The sequence below is a fragment of the Microcaecilia unicolor genome, chromosome 4 (assembly GCF_901765095.1).
Source record: "Microcaecilia unicolor chromosome 4, aMicUni1.1, whole genome shotgun sequence".
NCBI lineage: Eukaryota > Metazoa > Chordata > Amphibia > Gymnophiona > Siphonopidae > Microcaecilia > Microcaecilia unicolor.
In genome coordinates this window covers 369519740-369545427 of record NC_044034.1, presented here as the reverse complement: position 1 = coordinate 369545427, position 25688 = coordinate 369519740, and the positions used below count along the sequence as shown (strand labels likewise).

General features: G+C 45.9%; 1 protein-coding gene across 1 annotated transcript in view; it reads right to left on the bottom strand.

Moving 5' to 3' along the window:
• The window catches only part of DMD (dystrophin), a 2615032-nt gene that overhangs the window by 1918964 nt on the left and 670380 nt on the right, over nt 1-25688 (bottom strand). Inside the window, exons 8-9 of the mRNA XM_030202363.1 lie at nt 10329-10492; nt 3815-3949 (exon numbers count right to left, since the gene is read on the bottom strand). Of these exons, the coding sequence (XP_030058223.1) occupies nt 3815-3949; nt 10329-10492 (299 nt within the window). The remainder of the gene's footprint in view (nt 1-3814; nt 3950-10328; nt 10493-25688) is intronic.

Below are 25688 nucleotides of genomic sequence, written 5' to 3'. Positions count from 1 at the left end.
TCCATAACACACAATTACTCTATTATTCAGTATGTGCTCTACTTACGCCATGGACTCTTGTATTTAATAGCTCTTAATCTTTGCTATTAACCTTTTAATTGTAGCCTCTGTCTTACAATGCAACTGTTACATTGTAAATCTGTTCATTGCAGTTCCTGATATAATGTAAAAACCAGGTTAACCGAGTCTGTCGCACTGTAAGCCTCGTAGAAGCAAACTCAATTTGGATGATGTGGGATATAAGACTAAATAAATGGAAATGGAAAGCTTAAATAGAAACAGATAAGATCCCACCATCAAATGTAATTATTAGGGAGGTACTGGTCTGAATTATTGGTGTGCTTTCTTTTGATTTTTGTTTTTCTTCATTTGGGTTTGCATTATACGTTGTAATGCATTACTACTACTACTACTATTATTTAGCATTTTTATAGCCCTACAAGGCGTACGCAGTGCTGCACAAACATAGAAGAAAGACAGTCCCTGCTCAAAGAGCTTACATCAAGCAGCATTAGGGCCTTAAGTCATAAGAACATAAGAGTAGTCATACTGGGTCAGACCAATGGTCCATCTAGTCCAGTATCCAGTTTTCTAAACAGTGGCCAAGCCAGGTCACGAGTAGCTGCCAGAAACCCAAATCGTGGCAACATTACATACTACAAATCCCAGGGCAAGCATTTGCTTCCCAATGTCTGTCTCAAAAGCAGACTGTGGACTTTTCCTCCAGGAATTTGTTCAAACCTTTTTTAAACCCAGATATGCCAACCACTGTTACCACATCCTCCGGCAAAGAGTTCCAGAGCTTAACTATTCATTGAGTGAAAAAATATTTCCTTCTATTTGTTTTAAAAGTATTTCCTATCTTCCTCAAGTGTCCCCCAGTCTTTGTACTTTTGGAACGAGTAAAAAATCAATTTACTTCTACACCACTCTGGATTTTGTAGACCTCAATCATCTCCCCTCATCTGTCTTCTTTCCAAGCTGAAGAGCCATAGTACCTATTTAGCCTTTCCTCATACGAGAGGAGTTTCATCCCCTTTATCATTTTAGTCACTCTTCTTTGAACCATTTCTATTCCGCTATACAACGACCAGAACTGTACGCAATACTCAAGGTGCGGACGCACCATGGAGTGATACAAAGGCATTATAGTATTTTCAGTCTTATTCACCATCCCTTTCCTAATAACTCCTAGCATCCTGTTTGCATTTTTGGCCGCCACCGCACACTGCTATAGAAATGCTAAGTAGTAGTGAACAAAAGATTTCAGCGTATTATCTACGACACCTAGATCTTTTTCTTGAGCGCTGACCCCCAAGGTGGACCCTAGCATCAGGTAACTGTGATTTCGATTATTCTTTCCAATGTGCATCACCTTGCATTTGTCCACATTAAATTTCATCTGCCATTTGGAGGCCCAGTCTTCCAATTTCCTAAGGTCTTCCTGCAATATTTCACAGTCCGCACGTGTTTTAACAACTTTGAATAGTTCTGTATCATCTGCAAATTTAATCACCTCACTCGTTGTTCTGATTTCCATATCACTTATAAATATGTTAAATATGTACTGGTCCCATTACATATCCCTGCGGTACTCCACTGTTCACCCTCCTCCATTGAGAGAAATGATCATTTAAACCTACCCTCTTTTTTCTGTCCAATAACCAATTCCTAGTCCACATCAGAACCTTGCCTCCTATCCCATGACTCTAAATTTCTCAGGAGTCTCTCATGAGGAGCTTTATCAAAGCTTTTTCTTAAAATCTAGATACTGTATATCAAATGGCTCGTGGTACTTGGGACTTAATGGCCTAACGCCGTCTGATCAAAAATACCACAACGATATTTTAAGTCACTGCGATATAGGTAGTAATGAGATGCAAAATATGCAAATGCATGTTTTGCATCTCATCACTATGCAAATACGCCAGCACAACTTGTGATTATTTTTGGATAATTTTATATTAATGGTTTACAATTTGCATTAGTTTATTATTAAACTAGTAAAAAAGCCCCGTTTCTGATGCAAATGAAACGGGGGCTAGCAATGTTTTCTTTTGTGTGCATGTGGGAGTGTGGGAGTGTGTGTGTCCCTGCCCTCTGGCCTCTCTCCCCTCCCCCCTCTGAGTCCTTCACTGTTACAGAGCCAGCGATTTGATTTCGTGCTCTGCTGTTTTCCTTCACTGACTGTGTTACAGAGAGGGCGGGGCAGACACTCGTAGGGAAACCGGATATCTCGCCCCCTTCACACTTCCGGCTGGAGGCTTCATAGAACGTTGGTGTTGCCTTTTATATAGAGAGATAAATTATCACAGGACTTAAGTTCCGGCAGCTCTGACCTCTTCGATGCTTCTTTTAAATCAGGAGTGGTCTCGGAGGACTGGGGAAGGGTGATTGTGATCCCTCTCCACAACAGTCACAGTAAGGAGGTGGCTATGAATTACAGGCCTGTTAGTCTGACCTCTGTGATATAGTTATAGAAGCAAAATCACCAAAACACAGACACATTTAGAAAGAGGAAGGAATAAAGAAAAAAAAAAATCAGAGGACATTGAAAGTTTCGTAATTCGATGGATTTGCAGGATCTGAGGCAGGTCTTGTCAGACAAATCTGATTGATTTCTTTGACTGGGTAACCAGAGAGAATTAGTTGTGGCGTATTTAGATTTCAGCAAAATCTTTGATACAGTTCCATATGGACGATTTATAAATAAATTGAGTGTCCTTGACATGGCCCTACGATGACCGACTGGGTTGGAAATATTCAAGTAATACAAAGTACTACTTACAATGTCAACACAATACGTAATAGAACATTTTAATTGACAGTGTAGCGTATAAGCAAAGATGGAACATATGGATAGGTAACAGAGTAAGAGGAGTTAGAAAATAATGTAACCCCACCTCCAAGAGTGAAAGATTAACCCTACTGTACCCTAATAAACATCGCAGCTAAGTTGCACTAAAACAGAGATAGAGATACAAATATTAAAACTAACCCCACCTGCCTATTAATAAGGTGCCTAATTTAAAGAAAGTTGCACATGAGGTCAGAGAGATGGTTAAATGTCCTGCTGCAGTATATGCAGCCCGAGTCACTCGTGTGTGAGACCAAGAAATTAGTTACTTCTTCCATTAAAGGCCTGGTTGAAGAGCCAAGCTTTCACCTGCTTCATGAAGTAGAGATAGTCTTGGGTTGGGCTACTCCGCTCGCTTGCATATTTCCCTGGTACTTCACTGTACAGAAGATAAGCAGGGAAGGTATCATTGTAGCCAAAGTACACAACAGGAGAAATACCTCTACAATGAGGAAACGCTGTAGTCAAAAGTAGAGGCTGACAAAGGGCGAGTCACCACCGGAGATGCAAATCCAACAGTCTATTATAATTCTAAAAAGGAGGACCCCCACATGGGCCGTGTTTCGATGCACACAATCGTCTACATCAGGGGTCAAACAGTAAACTCTAGAACTTAGAACAGGATCGTAGTCCTGCTGAAGTTTAAATCCGTAGACCGTACACAAACACCGTTGCAATCAAAGCAAGCGGACTAGCTTCTTGCATTGACTTTTTAGAATTATAATAAAGACGGATGGATTTACATCTCTGGTGGTGACTCGTCCCTTGTCAGCCTCTACTTTTGACTACATCATTGTAGCCAAGTCAGAAACACACTACATCAGTACAAAATCATGCAATTTGATCAATTAGAACACACAGATTTCTCTCCTAAAATATCAAACAAGAGAAAGGTGTATCCCAGCAAAGCACAAGCAACTATGACTAATTCCACCACGAACAGTAACGTTAACAGACCTGTGGAGGGAACTGGCCCCTTTTTTCATCGGGGGACATGACATAAGCGGCTTGGGTGTAGGCATAGCTTTTGAAGCGAGGTTTAGGAGGAGGTGATGGGGTGTGCACACGACCCTCTGCTAAACTGACAGTGATCTGAGAAGGAGAGATTAAAGAAAAGAGTAGATATACATTGGTAAATACAAAACATCATAATGTATGTGCAAGAAAAATAGTTGAAATGAAGGTAAATATGCCTGGAGAAGGGGGGGGGGGGGGGGGGGGGGGGGGGATGGTGCTGTTAGGGGTGTCTGAACTTCAAAGCAATCAAACCCATCTAGGAATTGCTAATAGGCTGTTATTCAACAAATCTAGGCACCCGGTAACTTTAAGAGGTGAATTTTCTTTTTGTTACATTTGTACCCTGCGCTTTGCCACTCACGGCAGGCTCAATGCGGCTTACATGGGGCAATGGAGGGTTAAGTGACTTGCCCAGAGTCACAAGGAGCTGCCTGTGCCTGAAGTGGGAATTGAACTCAGTTCCTCAGGACCAAAGTCCAACACCCTAACCACTAGGTCACTCCTCCACTGTTGAGATTCTACATGGAATGTTGCTATTCCACTAGCAACATTCCATGTAGAAGTTGGCCCTTGCAGATCACCAATGTGGCCGCACAGGCTTCTACATGGAATGTTGCTAGTGGAATAGCAACATTCCATGTAGAATCTCCAATAGTATCTATTTTATTTTTGTTACATTTGTACCCTGCGCTTTCCCACTCATGGCAGGCTCAATGCGGCTTACATGGGGCAATGGAGGGTTAAGTGACTTGCCCAGAGTCACAAGGAGCTGCCTGTGCCTGAAGTGGGAATTGAACTCAGTTCCCCAGGACCAAAGTCCACCACCCTAACCACTAGGACACTCCTCCACTCCTTAAACCTGCTGAAATAAAAAGAGCATTCTGCTCAGTGCCTAAGACTAGGCGTGTAAAAGGTGGGTGAAACCATGTTGGGTCAATGGTGTTAGGTATTCGATGTCAGTTTCCAGCAGTGAACTTCTAATCTAGAAATTACATTTAGTCCCATTATAAGCCTCAGTTGCAGTGTTGCCAGGTTTAAATAAATTTTCCGACTCCAACCAGTTTAAAACCCGCCCAAAACCGCACACCCCTGCCCCCGCCGTCATCAACCCCGCCCTCGCCATCATCAACCCCGCCCCTGCCGTCATCAGCTCCACCGCGCCGTCACCAACCACGCCCCCGATGTCACCAACTCCGCCCACGTCACCAACTCCGCCCACATCACTGGCGCCGTTAACACGTCGTTAACACATCGTTGACACGCCGATAACCACGCCCCCGCGGGGCTAAAAAACCCGCAGCTGGCGAAGAAAAAACAACCCACCCAATGAAATCGAAAACCGCCCAAAAAAACGTGAGCCGCAGAGGGCAAAAATTTCCCGCAGCGAGTCGCGGAAAGCCGCCCAATTGGGCGGGAAACCCGCCCATCTGGCAACCTTGCTCAGTTGTAGCATCCTGAAAGTAAAGTTGAGCTCCAATGTCAGGGGCGTAGCCAGACACCCAATTTTGGGTGGGCCTGGGCCCAACATGGGTGGGCAGAAGAACTCTGCCCTGTCCCACAAGTGATTTGGTCTCTCCCTCTCTTGCCTGCATGCCATATGGTCTCTCAAACATCCCTCCTCCCCCGCATACCTTTTAAGTAGAAGATTTTCGCTGGCAGCGAGCAGCAACTAATACACACTGCTCATGTTGGCCCCACAGTCTTCCCTCTGATGCAACTTCCCGTTTCCACATAGGCAGGAATATATCAAAGGGAAGGCTGTAGGACCGGTGCAAACAGTATGTATCAATCGCTGCTCGCTGCAGGCGAAGATCTGCTATTTACAAGGTATGCAGGAGGGACAGTTGTTGGGAGTTTTTGGCTAGTAGGGCTTGGGGACCCCTGCCAGCCACATCATAGGTGTGCTGCTACTGGGTGGGCCTGGGCCCACCCTTGGCTATGCCACTGTCCAATGTTCATCCCAAAATTCAGCAGCCTAAAAGCAAATGAAAATAGGCATCTTACAAACTTAAATGAAGCCACTTGGGAGGTCCTTTTATTAAGCTGCGGGAAAAAGGGCTCTGTGGTAGCGGAAGGGCCATTTTTCCTGCATGCCAAGGCCATTTTTATAACGCAGCGGGTAAAATGCCCCCACCCTCGCGGAAGTTACGTCAGATGAGGGCAGGACACAGGGAGGGCCGAAGGGAGGCGTTCTGCTGCCTGCAGCGCTGCTTTCATGGAGGTGACGGGTGGGACTGCAGCACCGGGCCCCCCTTGGAGGCCTGGGCCCAGGGAATTTTGTCCCCCCTGCCCCCCCCTCTTGGCGGCTATGACAATCAAAGCAGTTTACATTTGTACCTGGGGCAGTGGAGGGTTAAGTGACTTGCCCAGGATCACAAGGAGCTGAAGTGGGAATTGAACCCAGTTTCCCAGGATCAAAGTTCGCTGCACTAACCACTAGGCTACTCCTCCACTAGCAACATTCCATATAGAATCTCCAATAGTAGCAACAGAATCTGAACATTCCATGTAGAATCTTCAAATAGTAGCAACAGCAACATTCCATCCAGAGTGTCAAATAGGGAAAGGGAAATGGGACTTGATACACTGCCTTTCTATGGGGTTTACACAGTATATACAGGTAGCTGGGGTAACTTTCACAAAGGAGCTGCAGTGGCAATCAAACCCAGTTTGAAAGGTTCTCAAGCCAGTGCTTTAACCACTAGGTTATTCCTCCCCCCCCCCCCCCCGAGCATATTCTTTCACTGTACCCAGGGAGGGGTAAATTTCATATATCTAAATGTTGTGCCCTATGAATCCTAGGGAGTTAGAGGAAGAAAGGGTGAAGCCTAGGGGGCCCATTTACTAAGGAATGGGAGGGCTAACAAGCAGGTGGTAATTCTGAGTTTAGCAAGTGCCCAATCCCGCAGTAGAAAATAATTTTCTATTTTCTACCATGGGGGGGGGGGGGGGGGGGGGGGATCCCGGTGGTAATCAGCAGTTGGCGTGCACTGCATGGTTACTGAAATTGGTAGTGCATGAGCCCTTACTGCTAAGTCAGGCTGTAAATAGATATGCATTAGTTTTCATTTCAGTGAACGCCCATTTCCTGGCCAAATAAAAAAGCCCTTTTCCCCAGCTGCAAAACTGAGATGGGAAGGCGGTAGAACGAGGGGACATGAAATGAGATTGAAGGGGGGCAGACTCAGGAAAGATGTCAGGAAGTATTTCTTCACGGAGAGGGTGGTGAACGCTTGGAATGCCCTCCTGCGGGAGGTGGTGGACATGAAAACTGTAACGGAATTCAAACATGCGTGGGATAGGCATAAAGGAATCCTGTGCAGAAGGAATGGATCCACAGAAGCTTAGCTGAAATTGGGTGGCGGGGGGAAGAGGGGTTAGTGGTTGAGAGGCTAGGATAGGGGAGGGCAGACTTATACAGGGTCTGTGCCAGAGCCGGTGATGGGAGGTGGGACTGGTGGTTGGGAGGCGGGAAATACTGCTGGACAGACTTATACGGTCTGTGCCATGAAAAAGACAGGTACAAATCAAGGTAAGGTATACACATATGAGTTTATCGTGGGCAGACTAGATGGACCGTGCAGGTCTTTTTCTGCCATCATCTACTATGTTACTATGAATTAAAACAATTGTTTTTTGGGTATCCAAACTTGATACTCCTAGTTCTAAATTTGCAAAGATCATCTTAGCCTTAACTAACCTGGGCCCTTCTTCACACAAAAAAAATGATGCAACCGTGACCGGGCTGGATATCATAGCGGCTGGTTCACTCCAAGAACATCTAAGGTTTTAGCAAAAAATTCAAAGTTAAGGGCTCCTTTTACAAAGCGCGCAAATCTAACTCCTCAGTATTCATTGTGGATATCCTGAAAACCCGATGGGACTAGGTGTACCTTAAGAACTGGGTTGGGAATGACTGAGTTAAGGGATGAACATCGGCACTTAACCGCTAAAGTGCTGACTCTTTCCATGGACCACCCACTAGTTAGCCTGTTTCGGCTCAGGTACTAACCACGAACACTCAGTGGTGCTAACTGGTTAAGTGCCGCTGTATCAGGGGCGTAGCCAGACTTCGGCGGGAGGGGAGTCCAGAGCCCGAGGTGAGGGGGCACAATTTATCTGACCCCCCCCCCACCATTGCTGAACCCCCCCCCCGCCGCCACCACCACAACCACCAACAACAATGTTGACCCCCCCTGCCAACGACCCTCTCGACCCCCCTCCCGCCGCCATCCCTCCCCTGCCGTCGCCTACCTTTGTGGCAGGGAACCCCAACCCCCGCCAGCCAAGGTCCTCTTCTTCTTTCGTTCTGTTTCTGAGTCTGACGTCCCAGGTACAGTCTCACCATTACCCCCTTATATTGTATGATGAGCCCTCCAAAACCCACCAAAAACCTACTGTACCCAACTGCAATAGCCCTTATGGCTGCAAGGGTCATCTATATGAGAGTATAATAGTTTTTGGTGGGTTTTTGAGGGCTCACACTTTCCACCACAATTGTAACGGATAAGTGACTGGGTTTTACATCTCTACAGCGCACTGAACCGACCACTAGGCTACTCCAGGGACCTTCTTGCTGCTCTAATAGGACTGGCCATAACATCTCAAGCTGTCATAGAGGCTGATATGTACTGTTTCTTTCACATCTTTGACGGGTGGGAGGGGGGTCAGTGACCACTGGGGGAGTAAGGGGGGGATCATGTGTTAATCCCTCTAGTGGTCATTTAGGGCACATTTTTGTGACGTTGAGGGGCACTTTCGAACGGCGCCAGCCATCTCCAAGGCCGGCTCTGCAACTGGGCGGGGCCAACCGTATTTTCGAAACGAGATGGGCGTCCATCTTTCATTTCAAAAATAAGGTTGGGGGCGCCCAATTCTCAACATTTGGTTCAAATGCTGAGATCGACGGCTGTAGAGATGGGCGCCCTCGGTTTTCAACCATAATGGAAACCGATGGCGCCCATCTCAAAAATGAACCAATCCAACGCATTTGGTCGTGGAAGGGACCAGGATTCATAGTGCACTGGTCCCCCTCACATGCCAGAACACCAACCGGGCACCCTAGGGGGCACTTCTACAAATTAAAAAAAAAAAAAAAAATTGGTCCCAGGTGCATAGCTCCCTTACCTTGGGTGCTGAGCCCCCCCCCAACCCCCCCCAAAACCCACTCCCCACAACTATACACCAGTACCATAGCCCTAAGGGGTGAATGGGGGCACCCACATGTGGGTACAGTGGGTTTCTGGTGGGTTTTGAAGGGCTCCCATTTTCCACCACAAGTGTAACAGGTAGGGGGGGATGGGCCTGGGTCCGCCTGCCTGAAGTCCACTGCACCCACTCAAACTGCTCCAGGGAATTGCATACTGCTGCGATGGACCGGAATATGACATTTGACCCGGCCATCTCTAACATTTAGCCGGCCCCAACCATATTATCGAAACGAAAGATGGCCGGCCATCTTTTTCGATAATACGGTTCGGGACCGCACTTTGCAGCGCCGGCCATATAGATGGCCGCCCATATAGATGGCTGGCCCCATTCGATTATGCCCCTCTATGTAAGCCACATTGAGCCTGCAAATAGGTGGGAAAATGTGGGATACAAATGTAACAAATAAATAAATAACAGATGACACTGTAGCAGAAACATTTCATTACATCACTTCGTTCATAACGGCCAAATGGGCAAATGCCTCTTTCACAACTAGTGGATGTGAAGCTTCTTGTATGGAGTTCTTTAGAATAGGGTAAATGAGTGGAGGAGTGGCCTAGTGGTTAGGGTGGTGGACTTTGGTCCTGAGGAACTGAGTTCGATTCCCACTTCAGGCACAGGCAGCTCCTTGTGATTCTGGGCAAGTCACTTAACCCTCCATTGCCCCATATAAGCCGCATTGAGCCTGCCATGAGTGGGAAAGCACAGGGTACAAATGTAACAAAAATAAAGTAGATACTATTGGAGATTCTACATGGAATGTTGCTACTATTGGAGATTCTACATGGAATGTTGCTATTCCACTAGCAACATTCCATGTAGAAGGCTGCGCAGGCTTCTGTTTCTGTGAGTCTGACGTCCTGCACATACGTGCAGGACGTCAGACTCACAGAAGCAGAAGCCTGCACGGCCACATTGGTGATCTGCAAGGGCCGACCTCTACATGTAGAATCTCAAATAGTAGCAACAGTGGAGGAGTGGCCTAATGGTTAGGGTGGGTGGTGGACTTTGGTCCTGAGGAACTGAGTTCGATTCCCACTTCAGGCACAGGCAGCTCCTTGTGCCTCTGGGCAAGTCACTTAACCCTCCATTGCCCCATGTAAGCTGCATTGAGCCTGCCATGAGTGGGAAAGTGCAGGGTACAAATGTAACAAAAATAAATAAACTTCCTTGTACAGTTAATACTACACAAGAAGAACCGTTGCTTGGTGAGAAGAGTTGCAGAGAAAGCAAGAGGACTTACCTTTTGGGAGAAGCGTTGATGTTCCTCCGGAGTAACCTTTGGTAATCGTGGCAAGGTTTCTACTTCCTGAATGGCTTCAATGGTCACTCGTTGGGGAAGGACTTGGAAGAGCGAAGTGACGTACATCAGAATGGATTTCTTATCTGGATAGGCTGTTGCGATGTCTGGAAAGAACACCAGCATTCATCATTCCTTATTCCTAATTTAAATACACGAGTTCTTACTACGGGGTTGCTGAAAGATCTTCATCACTCACTATTTCTGCTTTCTACTGTGGACATACAAGTACTTGTAAGTAAACGAGTTGCCCAGGAAGTGTGCGAGCAGAGATTTGCCCATACAGATTCTGTAGAGACTAATTAGAGTCGTAATGATCAGCTCCAAGCGTTTCTAATATGCTTTTATCGTAATGACATAGAAGTAAAATGTGAACATGCCAATTGCCTCTCATTCACTCATGTTTCATCCTATCATCATTTTTGTACATTAAGCTGCCAGAAATGAGTAGTTTAAGTGATGTCTCCAATGAGGTAGATCCAAGAATACTGAAAACAGGAGCAAAATATTCTGTGATGTAATTATTATTTCCTGTAAAATAATAGCTACATGAGAATTCAACGCAACTATTCAAAACTAACTTTAAAAAAAATCAGTATTATCGGAATAAAGTTTCTGTGAGATTGTTTCCTACTTAAATAGATAATAAGTGCATAGGTCATAAATACGTAAGTATTGCTACACTGAGACAGACCAAATGTCCATCAAGCCCAGCATCCCGTTTCCAACTGTGGCCAATACAGGTCACAAATACCTTATTTGTTACATTTGTATCCCACATTTTCCCACCTATTTGCAGGCTCAATGTGGCTTACATAGTACCGTGAAGGCAATCGCCTAGACTGGTAGAAACAAATACAAGGTGATGTGGAGGGGCATAATTGAACGAAAACGTCTATCTCCATGGGCGTTTATCTCCGAGAACGGGTCCGTGAAGGGGCGGACCGAACCGTATTTTCGAAAAAAATAGACGTCCATGTTTTACTCGACAATTTGTGAGCTGGGCGTTTTTGTTTTTCAGCGATAATGGAAAATGAAAGCGCCCAGCTCAAAAACGAATAAATCCAAGGCATTTGTTCGTGGGAGGGGCCAGGATTCGTAGTGCACTGGTCCCCCTCACATGCCAGGACACCAACCGGGCACCCTAGGGGGCACTTTTACAAAAACAAAAAAAAGGTAAAAGAGCTCCCAGGTGCATAGCACCCTTCCCTTGTGTGTTGAGCCCCCCAAATCCCCCTCAAAACCCACTGCCCACAAGTCTACAACATTACTATAGCCCTAAGGGGTGAAGGGGGGCACCTACATGTGGGTACAGTGGGTTTGGGGGGTTGGACGACTAATAAGCATTAAGCAGCACAATTGTAACAGGTAGGGGAGGGATGGGCCTGGGTCCACCTGCCTGAAGTTCACTGCACCCCCTAATAACTGCTCCAGTGACCTGCATACTGCTGCCAGGGAGGTGGGTATGACATTTGAGGGTGAAAATAAACAGTTGTGAAACGGCATATTTTGTGGTGGGAGGGGGTTTGTGACCACTGGGGGAGTCAGGGGAGGTCATCCCCGATTCCCTCCAGTGGTTATCTGGTCATTTTGGGGCCTTATTTGTGGTAAAACAGGGTCCAGGAAAAGTGCCCTAAATTCTCGCTAAAAACGCATATTTTTTTTCCATTATCGGCGAAAGGTGCCCATCTCTGATCGGCCGATAACCACGCCCCAGTTCCACCTTCACCACGCCTTCGACACGCCCCCGTCAACTTTGTACGCTTCCGCGATGGAGTGCAGTTGAAAACATCCAAGTTCGGCTTTCGATTATACCGCGTTATTCGTTTTTGGGAGATAAACGCCCATCTCCCGATTTAGGTCGCAATATAGGCGTTTTTGTCTTTCGATTATAAGCTGGATAGTGGTTGATTTAGAGGCTTATTTTCAAAGCACTTAGCCTCCCAAAGTTCCATAGAAACCTATGGAACTTAGCCTCCCAAAGTGCTTTGAAAATATGCCTCATAGTGTTTTAGGTACAATGGGGATTGAGGGGAGGAAGGTAATATATTGTCCATTACGAGCTTTGGTTTTGCTGTGTTGCAGAGTGTAGGCATTTATGTTGGGTCAATGGGGTATGCCTTTTTGAACAGGTTGGTTTTTAGTGATTTCCTGAAGTTTAGGTGGTCGTAGGTTGTTTTCACAGCTTTCGGCAATGCGTTCCATAGTTGTGTGCTTATATAGGAGAAGCTGGATGCGTAGGTTTGCTTTGTATTTAAGTCCTTTGCAATTTGGGTACATTTTCTGCTGCGTATCCCAGGTCTCTTTATAATAGCTTCTCCTTCCATATGCCATAAAAACAATGCACGACCTAACAAACTTCCGAAAATCACTAAAAACCAACCTGTTCAATAAGGCATACCACAACGATCCATCCTAAATACCAGACAACGAAACTTATACCAGAACTGGACAAAACCAAACTGTCTATACCTGACTGCTTCGTCTACTTTGTCACTAATGAACTTTAACGCAATACCACTTTATTTCTCATTCCGAAAATGAATTCTCTATACTTAACTGCTTAATCTACTCTGTCACTTATGAACTTTAACGCAATACCACTTTGCCTTTCTTCATGTCGAAAATGGCGATCGCCATTACGGAATAATGTAAGCCACATTGAGCCTGCAAATAGGTGGGAAAATGTAGGATACAAATGCAACAAATAATAATAATAATAATAATAGTGTGAAATTTTAGCTTAAGGTATCTGTGCTAGGTTTATTGAGGGCAGGGCCCCCATGCACTAGTCTGCACTAGTGGAGGAGTCTGCTTCCAGCTTGGAGGTCACTGAACTCAGTGTTGGAAAATGTGGTGGCGAGACCAGCTATGGTTGAGCAGGCCAGTGGGGGGTGAGAACGGATGTCTAGACATGTGTGTGGGATGGAGCACAGAGAGACTGCTGGCATGACTGGAGACAGAGAGAGACTGGAGAACTGGGTGAGGATGGAGAGACAGTGAGGGACTAGGGGACTGGCTGATAGTATGGCGAACTGCCTGAGGAGTGGAAAGAGAGAAACTGATGGGAAGAAGACAGAGAGAATTGGGGGTGATAAACTGAACATATATTGCCCTTTTCAGGATACCGTGAAGAGTTTGCTCAATATTAGGGGTGCTCAGTCACCCTGTGAACCCGCAGAAATTACAACTATGGGGAGTTGAGGGGGGAAGTGAAGAGCGGAAGGAAGACATGATACCATGTCCAAAAATCAAGTGTCGAACATAGCAATTTTCAAACGAGAAAAAAGTCTTATCTTTTTATTTTGAAAATGGCCATTTCCTAAATGTTTTGTGCTCAGTGGGCCAGATATTCAGACAGCGGGAGTTGGTCAAGCTGACTCCTGTGATTGGTGCTAAGCCCAGATATTCAATGTTGGGCTATTTCCCGTAACCAGCATTGAATAATCGGTTTATTTTTGGCTGGTTTCAACTTAACTGGCCAAGTAAATATTCAGCGTTGGCTAGTTAAGTTGAAACCGGCCAAAGATAGGCTTGCTATTTTAGTAGCCAAATTTGGTTGCCAAACTTAGCTGGCGATGTGCTAAATATTAGCAGATAGCCAGCTATATCGTGCAATATAGCCGGCTACATCGTGTAACATAACTGGTTATCCGCTAAGCGCTGACTGGTAATATTCAAAAAGAGATAACCGACTATCTCCTGCTGAATATTTGTGGATAGCTTGTTAAACGGTATTTAACCAGCAAGGGCCACTTCCTGGCCGGTTAAATAGCATTGAATATTGGGCGGACTGTACTTTTCTTTGGTGTCCATTTTTGGAAAAAAAATCATCCAAGGGAAAACGCACAAAAACAAGTCACTGATGTTTTGTAAGATACATTTCTGCAACTGGGGAAATGTAAAATGAGATATTCTCCGGATGACACTGAAGCATCGGAGTAGTCGTCCAAGTGATTGCATTAATACATTAAACATTGAGAGGGACAGTGGGGAGACCTATGGAATAACATTTATTTATTTATTGCATTTGTATCCCACATTTTTCCACCTATTTGCAGGCTCAATGTGGTTTACACAATAACCATGATGGCGATCGCCAGTTCCGGTATAGCAGATATTGAGTGACAATGTAGAAGGTTCATGTAGGATAAACAAACAAAAAAGTGGGACAAAAACAGGAGTCCCAGAGACTGGATCACAGTAAAGCTAAAACCAAATTTTATTAATTAGTATATTTGACTCGTATATTTGACTCGACACAACCGTTGTGTTTCGGCCAAAGGGCCTGCATCAGGAGTCTAAATACTAAGGTAGACAGCTAATGATGATCCAGAATAAGAAATACTGGCGAATAGTGTATAAATGGTCTTAAAAAAGACCTTTGTATTGAATTGTGGAACGGATCACTTGCGTGAAGAGTTCAGCAGTAAATTTGGATAAACACATCAGGGAATAAGGAGGAAGGGTTGAGTTGTGATCAATTCGAGTCTTACTTTCATTGTGTTGTGGGATCGAGGCATTTAAGTTGGGTCATCAGGGTATGCCTTTTTGAATAAGTAAGTTTTTAGTGACTTCCGAAAGTTTGATAGGTCGTGCGTTGTTTTCAAGGTGTTTGGTAGTGCGTTTCATAGTTGCGTGCTTGTAAAGGAGAAGCTGGACGCATAGGTTGATTTGTAAATCACACAGCAAGGTGGAAGTAGGACTGTACCAAGTAACCAAGGATGACCACGGGTTAAAAAGTATGCAAAAGTTTATTTGCCAGTGGTAACTCTGACCAAATAAAAGGACCCAACACGGGCCATGTTTCGGCTGGAGAGCCTTCCTCAGGGGTCAAATCCTTCAAATCAATAACTCCACAGAGTTGTATAAACGTGTTGTACAACGTACTCCTGTAGTGATGGGATCACTTTGGAGAAAGCTCTCCTGCTAGTGTGGCAAGCCATCACGGAGGCATGGATGGTACAGTCCCACTTCCAACTTGCTGTGTGTGTTTTTTTTTTTTTTTTTTGCTCTGTCCCTGTGGAAGGTGCGTGGAGTCCCCTTTCTTCGGTTTTCGGAGCCCTGAAGGATCCCTCATCAAGCCTTCCACTCTCCAGATAAAGTACCCTTTCTTTTCACCTGCTGTTAAAATCACTTCTCCACAGCTAACTGTGGATGGCACTTAAGTGGTTAGTGCCACTGAATATCCACGGTGGGGTCCTTTTACTAAGGTGCGATGAAAAATGGGCTGCACTAGTGCAGGCGCGTATTTTGGGTGTGCGCAGATCTACTTTTCGGCGCGCCTGTAAAAAAGGCCTTTTAAAAACATTTTTGCCAAAAATGGACGTACGGCAAAATAAAAATTGGCACATGTCCATTTTGGGTATGAGACCTTACTGCCACCTATTGACTTAGCGGTAAGGTCTCAAGCGGTAACCATGTGGTAATCATTTACATGCATAGAATGACAATTACCACCCGGTTTCTGCTACTATACAGCAACATTCCCCATGCGGATGGCATAGCTGCATGTGAGAAACTCCTAAAAACATCCACACTGGACCATCAATACTCACCAGAAACCATTATAAAACTAATCAAATTTATTTTAAGTCACAACTATTTCCGCTTTAACAATGATATCTATCTACAAATAATGGGCACGGCGATGGGTGGTATATTGGTGTACTAGGTTCTGCCCAGTGTAATATTTATGGTACAGTAAGGTTCTGAGTGTGTTTTTGCACAAAGTTGTGCACAGTGTTTTGCAGTTGAGCGATTGTGGTTAGTATATGCTTTGAGCAACCACTTTATTCTTTGACATATGATACATATCTAACATCTAAATTTAATAAAAGGTATTGTGACTTTTATTTTTATTTATTTATTTTTTTCTGTGTGTTATCAGACAATTATGGATTTAAGCTCCACCCCGGCCCCACCCCTAACCCCACCCCCTTTAGCCTCCCCAAACAGTTGGGCCACCGACCGCCTATGCAGTGGCGTACCAAGGGTGGGGCGGTGGGGGTGGTCCGCCCCGGGTGCATGCTGCTGGAAGGTGCAGAGAGCAGCCACGCGCCTGTCAGCACCGCTGGTTCCCTGCTCCCGCTGCTCTGGAACAGTAAGTAACCTGTTTTGGGGCAGAGGGAGCAGGGAGCTAGTGGAGCCGACAGGCGCGGCTGCTCTCTGCACCCTCCAGCAGCAAAGAATGCGCCGGAGAGGGGTGTGTCATTGCGCCATGGTGGGGCTCGATGCACCGGGGATGGGGGTGTCATTGCGCTGGGGGGGGGGGTGTCGTGCTGCACCCTGGGTGGGGGACGCCACTGCACCCCGGGGGGGGGTGCACAGCGGCAATCCGCCCCGGGTGGCAGCCGACCTAGGATCCCCACTGGCCACATCTGTCCAGATATTCAGTTCCAGTGTCTGGGCCTGGTCCAGTATCTGGGGATAAAACGCTGACTGCCTAATGTTTACTCCATACTCTCTATGTAGAGATGGGTGACAGTCCAGTTTGTACTGGTGTTCCAGGGCCCAGTGTAGTGTCATATCTGAAACGTTGTCCTTTCTTAGGTACAGCTGCTGTTCTTTTTACGGTATGGTAGTTTTGTTTCACAGGCTGCCAACAAACTGACAGTTTACCATATGCTCTGCAAAGTCTCCTGGCAAACCTGCACGGCAGCGGAGCAGAAACAACGGGGCCGTGTGTGGGAATGAGCTCGATACATGTAAATGTTGCTTTGCTTTACCCTCTACATGCTCCATTTGCCCCGTTAAATATTGCTGAGATTATGCCCACAACCTGTCGACCTCCCAAGCTGAGTTCCCTTTGTATAAGAATATCATGCAGGGGGGGGGGGGGGAGAGGGGAGGATAAAATGGAAGGAAACAGACTAAATGAAATGAAATCCCACTCAAACAGATAAAGGGAGCATTGCACATCCCTTTCTACTGCTGATTTTAGACACTGCTATGAAAAATGGAAGCTCCAGAGACCCCCCCCCCCCCCCCAGTGCACCGTGTTGTCAGTGAAAGACACCAGTGTACGAAGATTATGGGGTCACCAACATCTTAGATGTTTAAGGGGTCCTTTTACTAAGGTGCGCTAGTGTTTTTAGCACGTGCTGAAAATAAGTGCGCGCTAAATGCTAGAGACGCCAATGTATTCCTATGGGCGTCTCTAGCGTTTAGTGCATGCTTATAGAAACATGGAGAATCTCCAAGTTACAAGACCAATCTAATCGACCTTCCAGCCAGGAACGGGTCTAAATCTTCTCGAACATATCTCAACCTTCACCTGCCTAACTGCAAAGGTCTCAAATACAAAACCTATTATGCATCCAACTTCTCCGTCATAGGCAGCCAACTTTGGAACGCCATACCAAGATTCATCCGAACAACAAACGAACATGTATGCTTCCGTAAGTTGCTGAAAACATACCTCTTCAAACAAGCATATCCAAACGACCCAACTTAATTTATGACCCCAATCCACACCACTAACATTAAATATGTCTTAATCCTTCCCCCCACATCTCATCCTGTCCTTCTCTATACAACTGTTTTATCTTTATGATACCTTGTACCCATACATTGTAAGCCGCACTGAACCTGCTATTGAGTGGGAAAGAGCGGGGTATAAATGCTATAAATATATAAATGATGGCAGACAAAGGCCATATGACCCATCCAGTCTGCCCATCCTCTGCAACCCCTAATTCTTCTTGTTCCTAAGCGATCCCACTTGCTTATCCCAAGAACAGTCCTCGACTCCACCACCTCCACCGGGAGGCCATTCCACGCCTCCACCACCCTTTCTGTGAAATAATACTTCCTTAGGTTACTCCTAAGCCTATTCCCTCTTAACTTTGTCATATGCCCCCTCATTCCAGAGCTCTCATTCATTTGAAAAAGGCTCTCTTCCTGTACATACATAGTAACATAGTAACATAGTAGATGACGGCAGAAAAAGACCTGCACGGTCCATCCAGTCTGCCCAACTTTGATTTGTACCTGTGCTCTTCAGGGCACAGACCGTATAAGTCTGCCCAGCACTATCCCCGCCTCCCACCACCGGCTCTGGCACAGACCGTATAAGTCTGCCCTGCACTATCCCCGCCTCCCAACCACCGGCTCTGGCATAGACCATATAAGTCTGCCCAGCATTATCCCCGCCTCCCACCACCGGCTCTGGCACAGACTGTATAAGTCTGCCCAGCGCTATCCCTGCCTCCCAACCTCCAGTCCCGCCTCCCACTACCGGCTCTGCTATCCAATCTCGGTTAAGCTCCTCAGGATCCTTTCCTTCTGAACAGGATTCCTTTATGTTTATCCCACGCATGTTTGAATTCCGTTATCGTTTTCCTCTCCACCACCTCCCGCGGGAGGGCATTCCAAGCATCCACCACTCTCTCCGTGAAGAAATACTTCCTGACATTTTTCTTGAGTCTGCCCCCCTTCAATCTCATTTCATGTCCTCTCGTTCTACCACCTTCGTATCTCCGGAAAAGGTTCGTTTGCGGATTAATACCTTTCAAATATTTGAACGTCTGTATCATATCACCCCTGTTTCTCCTTTCCTCCAGGGTATACATGTTCAGGTCAGCAAGTCTCTCCTCATACGTCTTGTTATGCAAATCCCATACCATTCTCGTAGCTTTTCTTTGCACCGCTTCAATTCTTTTTACATCCTTAGCAAGATACGGCCTCCAAAACTGAACACAATACTCTAGAGATGGGGCCTCACCAACGACTTATACAGAGGCATCAACACCCTCTTTCTTCTGCTGGTCACACCTCTCTCTATACAGCCCAACAACCTTCTAGATACAGCCACCGCCTTGTCACACTGTTTCGTCACCATAAATGCCCTTGAGATATTTAAACGTTTCCATCATGTCTCCTCTCTCCCAGCGTATACATGTTGAGGTTCATAAGCCTGTCCCTATCATTTTTGCATTCAAGACCGCTTACTAATTTCATAGCCGCCCTCTGGACCGACTCCATCCTGTTTATATCTTTCCATAGGTGCGGTCTCCAGAACTGCATGCGGTACTCTAAATGGGGCCTCACTAGAGACTTAAACAACAGCACTATCACCTCCTTTTTCCTGCTGGTCATGCCTCTCTTTATGCACCCAAGCATCCTTCTGGCTTTGGCCGTCGCTTTTTCTACCTGTTTGAAAATTTTAAGGTCGTCAGACACAATCACCCCCAAGTTCCGCTCTTCCTTCGCATGCTAAACGTTCTAGCACGTCTTAGTAAAAGACCCCCTTAATGTGTTCAGTACGAATAAAAAGGATCAATTCTATAACCTAGCTCATTGAGGGGCCCTTTTAACTAAGGTGTGTAGGCTCAACGCACGCCAATTCGGAGTTACTGCCCGGCTACCACATGGCCTAGGTGGTAATTTTGTTTTTTTGCGTGCATCCGCTACGTGCAAAGGGGAAACCAGACGGCAGGGGCGTAGCCAGATACCCACATTTCGGTGGGCCTGGGCCCAAGATGGGTGGGCAGAAGAACTCTGCCCTGTCCCACAAGTGATTTCGTCTCTGCCTCTCTCGCCTGCATGCCATATGGTCTCTCAAACATCCCCCCTCCCCCGCATACCTTTTAAACAGCAGATTTTCACCGGCAGCGGCAGCAACTAATACACACTGCTCATATTGGCCCCACATTCCCTCTGATGCAACTTCCTGTTTCTGCATAGGTGGGAACACATCAGAGGGAAGGCTGATATGCAAGAGGGACGGTTGTTGGGAGTTTTCAGCTGGTGGGGCTTGGGGATTCCTACCAGACACATCATAGGTGTGCTGCTACTGGGTGGGCCTGAGCCCAAAGTGGGTGGGCCAAGGCCCATCCAGGCCCACCCTTGGCTATGCCACTGCCAGGCGGTAATGGTCATTCTACACGCGGAAATGATTACCGCACAGTTACCGCATGAGACCTTACTGCTAGGTCAATGGGTGGCATCCAACACCCGCCAAATTGGAACTACCGCTCGGCTACCGCGTGACCCGGGCGTCCATTTTTGACATGCGCCCAAAACATGCAGTCGAAAATATTTTCTATTTTCTACCGCATGGTGCTTACCCGGCAGTAATCAGCAGTTTACAAGCATTGGCTGCTTACCGCCCAGTTAGCGCATGAGACCTTACCGCTAAGTTAATGGGTGGCGGTATGGTCTCAAAAATTGGACATGCGCTGGTTTTAATTTTGCAGCTTGTCCATTTTTGGCCACACACACACAAAAACGTGCCTTTTTTCCAGGCATGCTGAAAAACTGACCAGCGCAGGCCACTTCAAATACCTGTTTAACTCACATAGTTGAGATTTTCATTTACACGTGTAACTTACAGAATTCTGCAAGCTTTGCGTGCTCCTGCTGCACTTAACTGCACGAGCGTCCACCAGCTCTAGGGCTGACGTAAGTGTGAGCGAGTACATTTTAGGCGCACCGATAGCCAGTTTGGCTAATCTTCTTTAGCAGAAGGTAGGCACCTAGATTTTGTAAGAGAACAGTTTCTACACTGCACCCTCAGGGTGCATAATTGGGGGCACCCAGTTACAGAATTATTCTCAAAGGGAAATTGTTGAAATGGTCCCTCTTTTACAAAGTAGGACTGTGCAGGCTTTGTCCCATTTTGTTCAGGTTTTCTTTTTGGTTTCCATTTAGTAAAAAAGCTGGAAACGTTGCATTGTTTCAAAGAAACTCACATCGTGGGCAAAAAGGACCAGAGGACTAGCACCTCCTTTCCCTGCTGTGAAACAGTTTGGCTAGAAATTAAAATCCAATATGAATGACCTTCTTTTCAATCCACCCTCCACAGAATGCCCCCAGGAATGCCTTACCTCAATTTTGCTAAATGCAGTTTTGTATAATAATTGAGTAAATGTAACTAGTTACTGTACTTAAGTAAAAGTGCTGTTACTACTACTACTCATCATTTCTATAGCGCTACTAGACGTACGAAGCGCTATACACTTGAACATGAAGAGACAGTCCCTGCTCGACAGAGCTTACACTCTAATTAGGCCAGACAAACAGGACAAACAAGAGATAAGGGAATATTAAAGTGAGGATGATAAAATAAGGGTTCTGAACAAGTGAATAAGGGTTAGGAGTTAAAAGCAGCATCAAAAAGGTGGGCTTTTAGCTTAGATTTGAAGACAGCCAGAGATGGAGCTTGACGTAGCGGCTCAGGAAGTCTATTCCAGGCATATGGTGCAGCAGGATAAAAGGAACAGAGTCTGGAGTTAGCAGTGGAGGAGATGGGTGCAGATAAGAGAGATTTATACCCAGTGAACGGAGTTCCCGGGGAGGAATGTAGGGAGAGATGAGAGTGGAGAGGTACTGAGGAGCTGCAGAGTGAATGCACTTATAGGTCAATAAGAGGAGTTTGAACTGTATGCGGAAACGGATAGGAAGCCAGTGAAGTGACTTGAGGAGAGGGCTAATATGAGCATAACGACACTGGCGGAATATTAGTCGTGCAGCAGAATTTTGAACAGATTGAAGAGGAGAGAGATGGGCTAAGTGGGAGACCTGTGAAAAGCAAGTTGCAATAATCTAAGAGAGAGGTGATACCCTAGTAGCGCTCTAGAAATGTTAAGTAGTAGTAGTAGTAGTAGTGTGGATGAGGGTTTTGGTAGTGTGCTCAGAAAGGAAAGGGCGAATTTTGCTGATATTATAGAGAAAGAAACGACAGGTTTTAGCAGTCTACTGAATATGTGCAGAGGAGGAGAGGGAGGAGTCGAAGATGACCCCAAGGTTATGAGCTGATGAGACAGGAAGGATGAGAGTGTTATCCAGAGAAATCGAGAATGGAGGGGGGGGGGGGGAGAGGTTGGTTTAGGGGGAAAGATAAGACGCTCAGTCTTGGTCATGTTTAGTTTCAGATGGCTCTGAGACATCCAGGCAGCAATGTCAGACAGGCAGGCTGATACTTTGGCCTGGATTTTGGCTGAGATTTCTGGTGTGGAGAGGTAGATCTGGGAGTCATCAGCGTAAAGATGATACTGAAAACCATGGGATGAGATCAGAGTACCAAGGGAAGAAGTATAGGTGGAGAAAAGAAAAGGTCCCAGGACAGATCCCTGAGGTCACCAAGGAGGATCCACTAGAGTATACACTAAAAGTACGCTGGGAGAGATAAGGAGAAAACCAGGAAAGAACAGAGCCCTGAAATCCAAATGAGGACAGCGTATCAAGGAGTAGGCTGTGATCAACAGTGTCAAAAGCAGCAGATAGATCGAGAAGGGTGAGGATAGAATAGAGACCTTTGGATCTGGCTAGGAACAGATCATTGGAGACTTTAGCAAGCACTGTTTCAGTTGAATGAAGGGGGCGAAAGCCAGATTGAAGTGGATCAAGTTTTACCGAAATAATAATTTTACCAATTTTTACTACTTTTACCTAGGGGCCCTTTTACTAAAGCACGTAGGCGCCTATACACGTACAATGCGCATGAAATTAGAACTACCGCCTGGCTACTGCATGCCCCAGGCGCTAATTCTAATTTTTACACGTGTCCGTTACACATGGCAGAAAATATTTTTATTTTTACCGCGTGGTGCTAACCGGGCGGTAATCGGCACTGTACGCATGCTGAGGATTACCGCCCAGTTAACACAGGAGACCTTACCGCTAAGTCAATGGTTGACGGTAGGGTCTTAGGCCCAAAATGGACACGCACCAATTTTCATTTTGCCGCACGTCCATTTTCGGCCAAAAAAAAAGAGCCTTCTTTGCACATGCGCTGAAAAATGGACCTGCACGCGTCCAATAGAGCGTAGACTATTTTTCAGCGTGCCTTAGTAAAAGGCCCCCTAGTTACTTCTGATGCTTGCAGTTAAAAGGAAAAAGTAAAAGTGGCCGAGAGACCTAAATGTTGATTCCTCAGTAAATCAAATGAAACACCAAAACCTGGAAATGGATTTTGCAAATTGCAGACCTCATCACACAAACAGTGGATCATCCCATCTTAAATTCTGGAGTTCAGGGAATACAGTCTACAAGAACAGTAGAGTTCCCTGTGCTTGTTGAACTGGTTACTAGTCTCCAGCCTAGGGTTACCATATTCTGTCCCCCAAAAAGGAGGACACATGCCCCGCCCCCTTTCACACACACCCTTTCACACCCTCGCTCCACCCCTTTCACATTTTCCCCTCTCCCCTGTCACACACCCCGTCAACCCCTCTCCCCTTACCTTACTACTGCCCTAGTGGTCTAGTGACCTCTTCGGGGCAGGAAAGAGCCCCCTCTCTTCTGCCCGGAGCGCTGCCCTGCATGCATCCTTCCTGTTGGTGATCTTGGCGCTGATTCAAAATGGCTGCCGAGAGTTGAAGTCTCGCGAGGTCACTTCAACTCTCGGCGGCCATTTTGAATCAGCACCAAGATCACCAACAGGAAGGATGCATGCAGGGCAGTGCTCCGGGCAGAAGAGAGGGGGCTCTTTCCTGCCCCAAAGATGGAAGAGGTCACTAGACCACCAGGGCAGTAGTAAGTAAGGGGAGGGGAGGCTATCAATCTGCCCATTTGTCTGGATTTCTGGACAAACGGGCAGGCTGGTGGGCGGGACGGCCCGCCCACCAGCCTGCCCGTTTGTCCAGAAATCCGGACAAACGGGCAGATTGGCAAAACCTGTTCGGGTAAATCCGGACATATGGTAACCCTACTCCAGCCAAACAGAACAGTGATGAGTTGGGTCACATTGAAGCGGAAATGAAGCGGAAGCTGGTTTGCAGTTCTTGGAGAACAGACATATGTCTCTATCAAAACAGACTGCTGGACATCCCACGGAAAATTTTACATTGGCGTGACAGTCCACTGGATTGATAGTCTGCTTGTCTGGCCTTAAGTTTCCATACATTTGACGTTCTTGCATCAGCTCTTGAACATATTCAGTGTTTGCCATCAGATGAAAAACAGTTAAGACAGCAACAGACAATGATTTCAACTTTGTGAAAACCTTCTCTGTAATTGGACAGCATGACAATGATAACAAAGATGAAGGTGCAGATGCAAGTGATGAATTAGCACTCCTAATGCAGAAAATAACGACAACAATGATGATAAAGCATTCCTTGCTATAAGGAAGTCAAGTGTTTCAGACAGAGATTCCTTTGATCAATACCTGCAGACCCAGTTAAACGTAGCCTGATTTGAAGGAACTTTTTATCAGACTGAACAATTTGCCACACTGGGACAGTGGCCAATTCAGGTCACAAATACCTGGCAAGATCCCCAAAAAGCTCAATACATTTTATGCTGCGTATCCCAGAAATAAGCAGTGGATTTTCCCCAAGTCCATTTTAATAATGGTCTATGGACTTTTCCTTTAAGAAGTCACGTCCAAACCTTTTTAAAACCCCGTTAAGCTAACCGCCTTTACCACATTCTTTGGCAACGATTATACCGATTTGGCCAGCCGTAGGAGAAGGCCGGCTATCTCCTGATTTGTGTAGGAAGATGGGCGCCCTTCTCCTTCGAAAATAAGCAGGATTGTATACAAAATAACCCAATTTTCACCCTACTACTGCTTCAACTGTGACATTCCTACTCCAGCTTATCCTGTCATTCTCCATACCCACCATTGTCCCACCACCATTTCACATTTTCCTTCATGGACCACTTTTCTCAGCAGGTCCAGGTAAGCTCCACTCACCACTTTTTCGTGTTCTTTCCTTGACTTTCATTTTCCTTCCCCAATAGCTACCTGGTCACCAACCTCTTACATATGAAGGCGTAGGCTCCGATTCAGTCATGTGCTCATTTGCACAAAGGGCCATTTCATAGATAGAGATATATGCAGCCTTCTTCTCCAGTATATATGTCAGCTAAGCTGATAAATTGTTTGGTTTCCAAACAGTCTTTTTGACGTGCAATGCTGACCCTCTAAACCTTCCTCCAGGCTGTAGACATGGCATTTTGCTTTCATCATAACTCAGAGCTATATGTGAGCTCAAGTCATTGCTTTCAGCAGAGAAGCTCTCAGTTAGCTGTGAAAAATGAACGGCCTGCCCCAGACTGCTAGAATAATTAATGGACCAGCACCATACATACAGGGCTAGCGAATATTACAGAATTCTACTACGAACGACTAATAGACATTGCAAAGAACTCATGTGAAATTTACAGTACGTTGCTTGCAATGCAATACAGAAATAACCTTTATTCATTACCGGGCATAACCACAACTTCATCTTAAGATGTTATCTGTCTGTATCACTGTAAGAAATGACTTCAGGGTTTTGTGATTTGTTCCAACTATTGAAGAGATGCTCCCTTTGGATGGAAATTGAAAGCGGTGAGCTGAAAATGTAC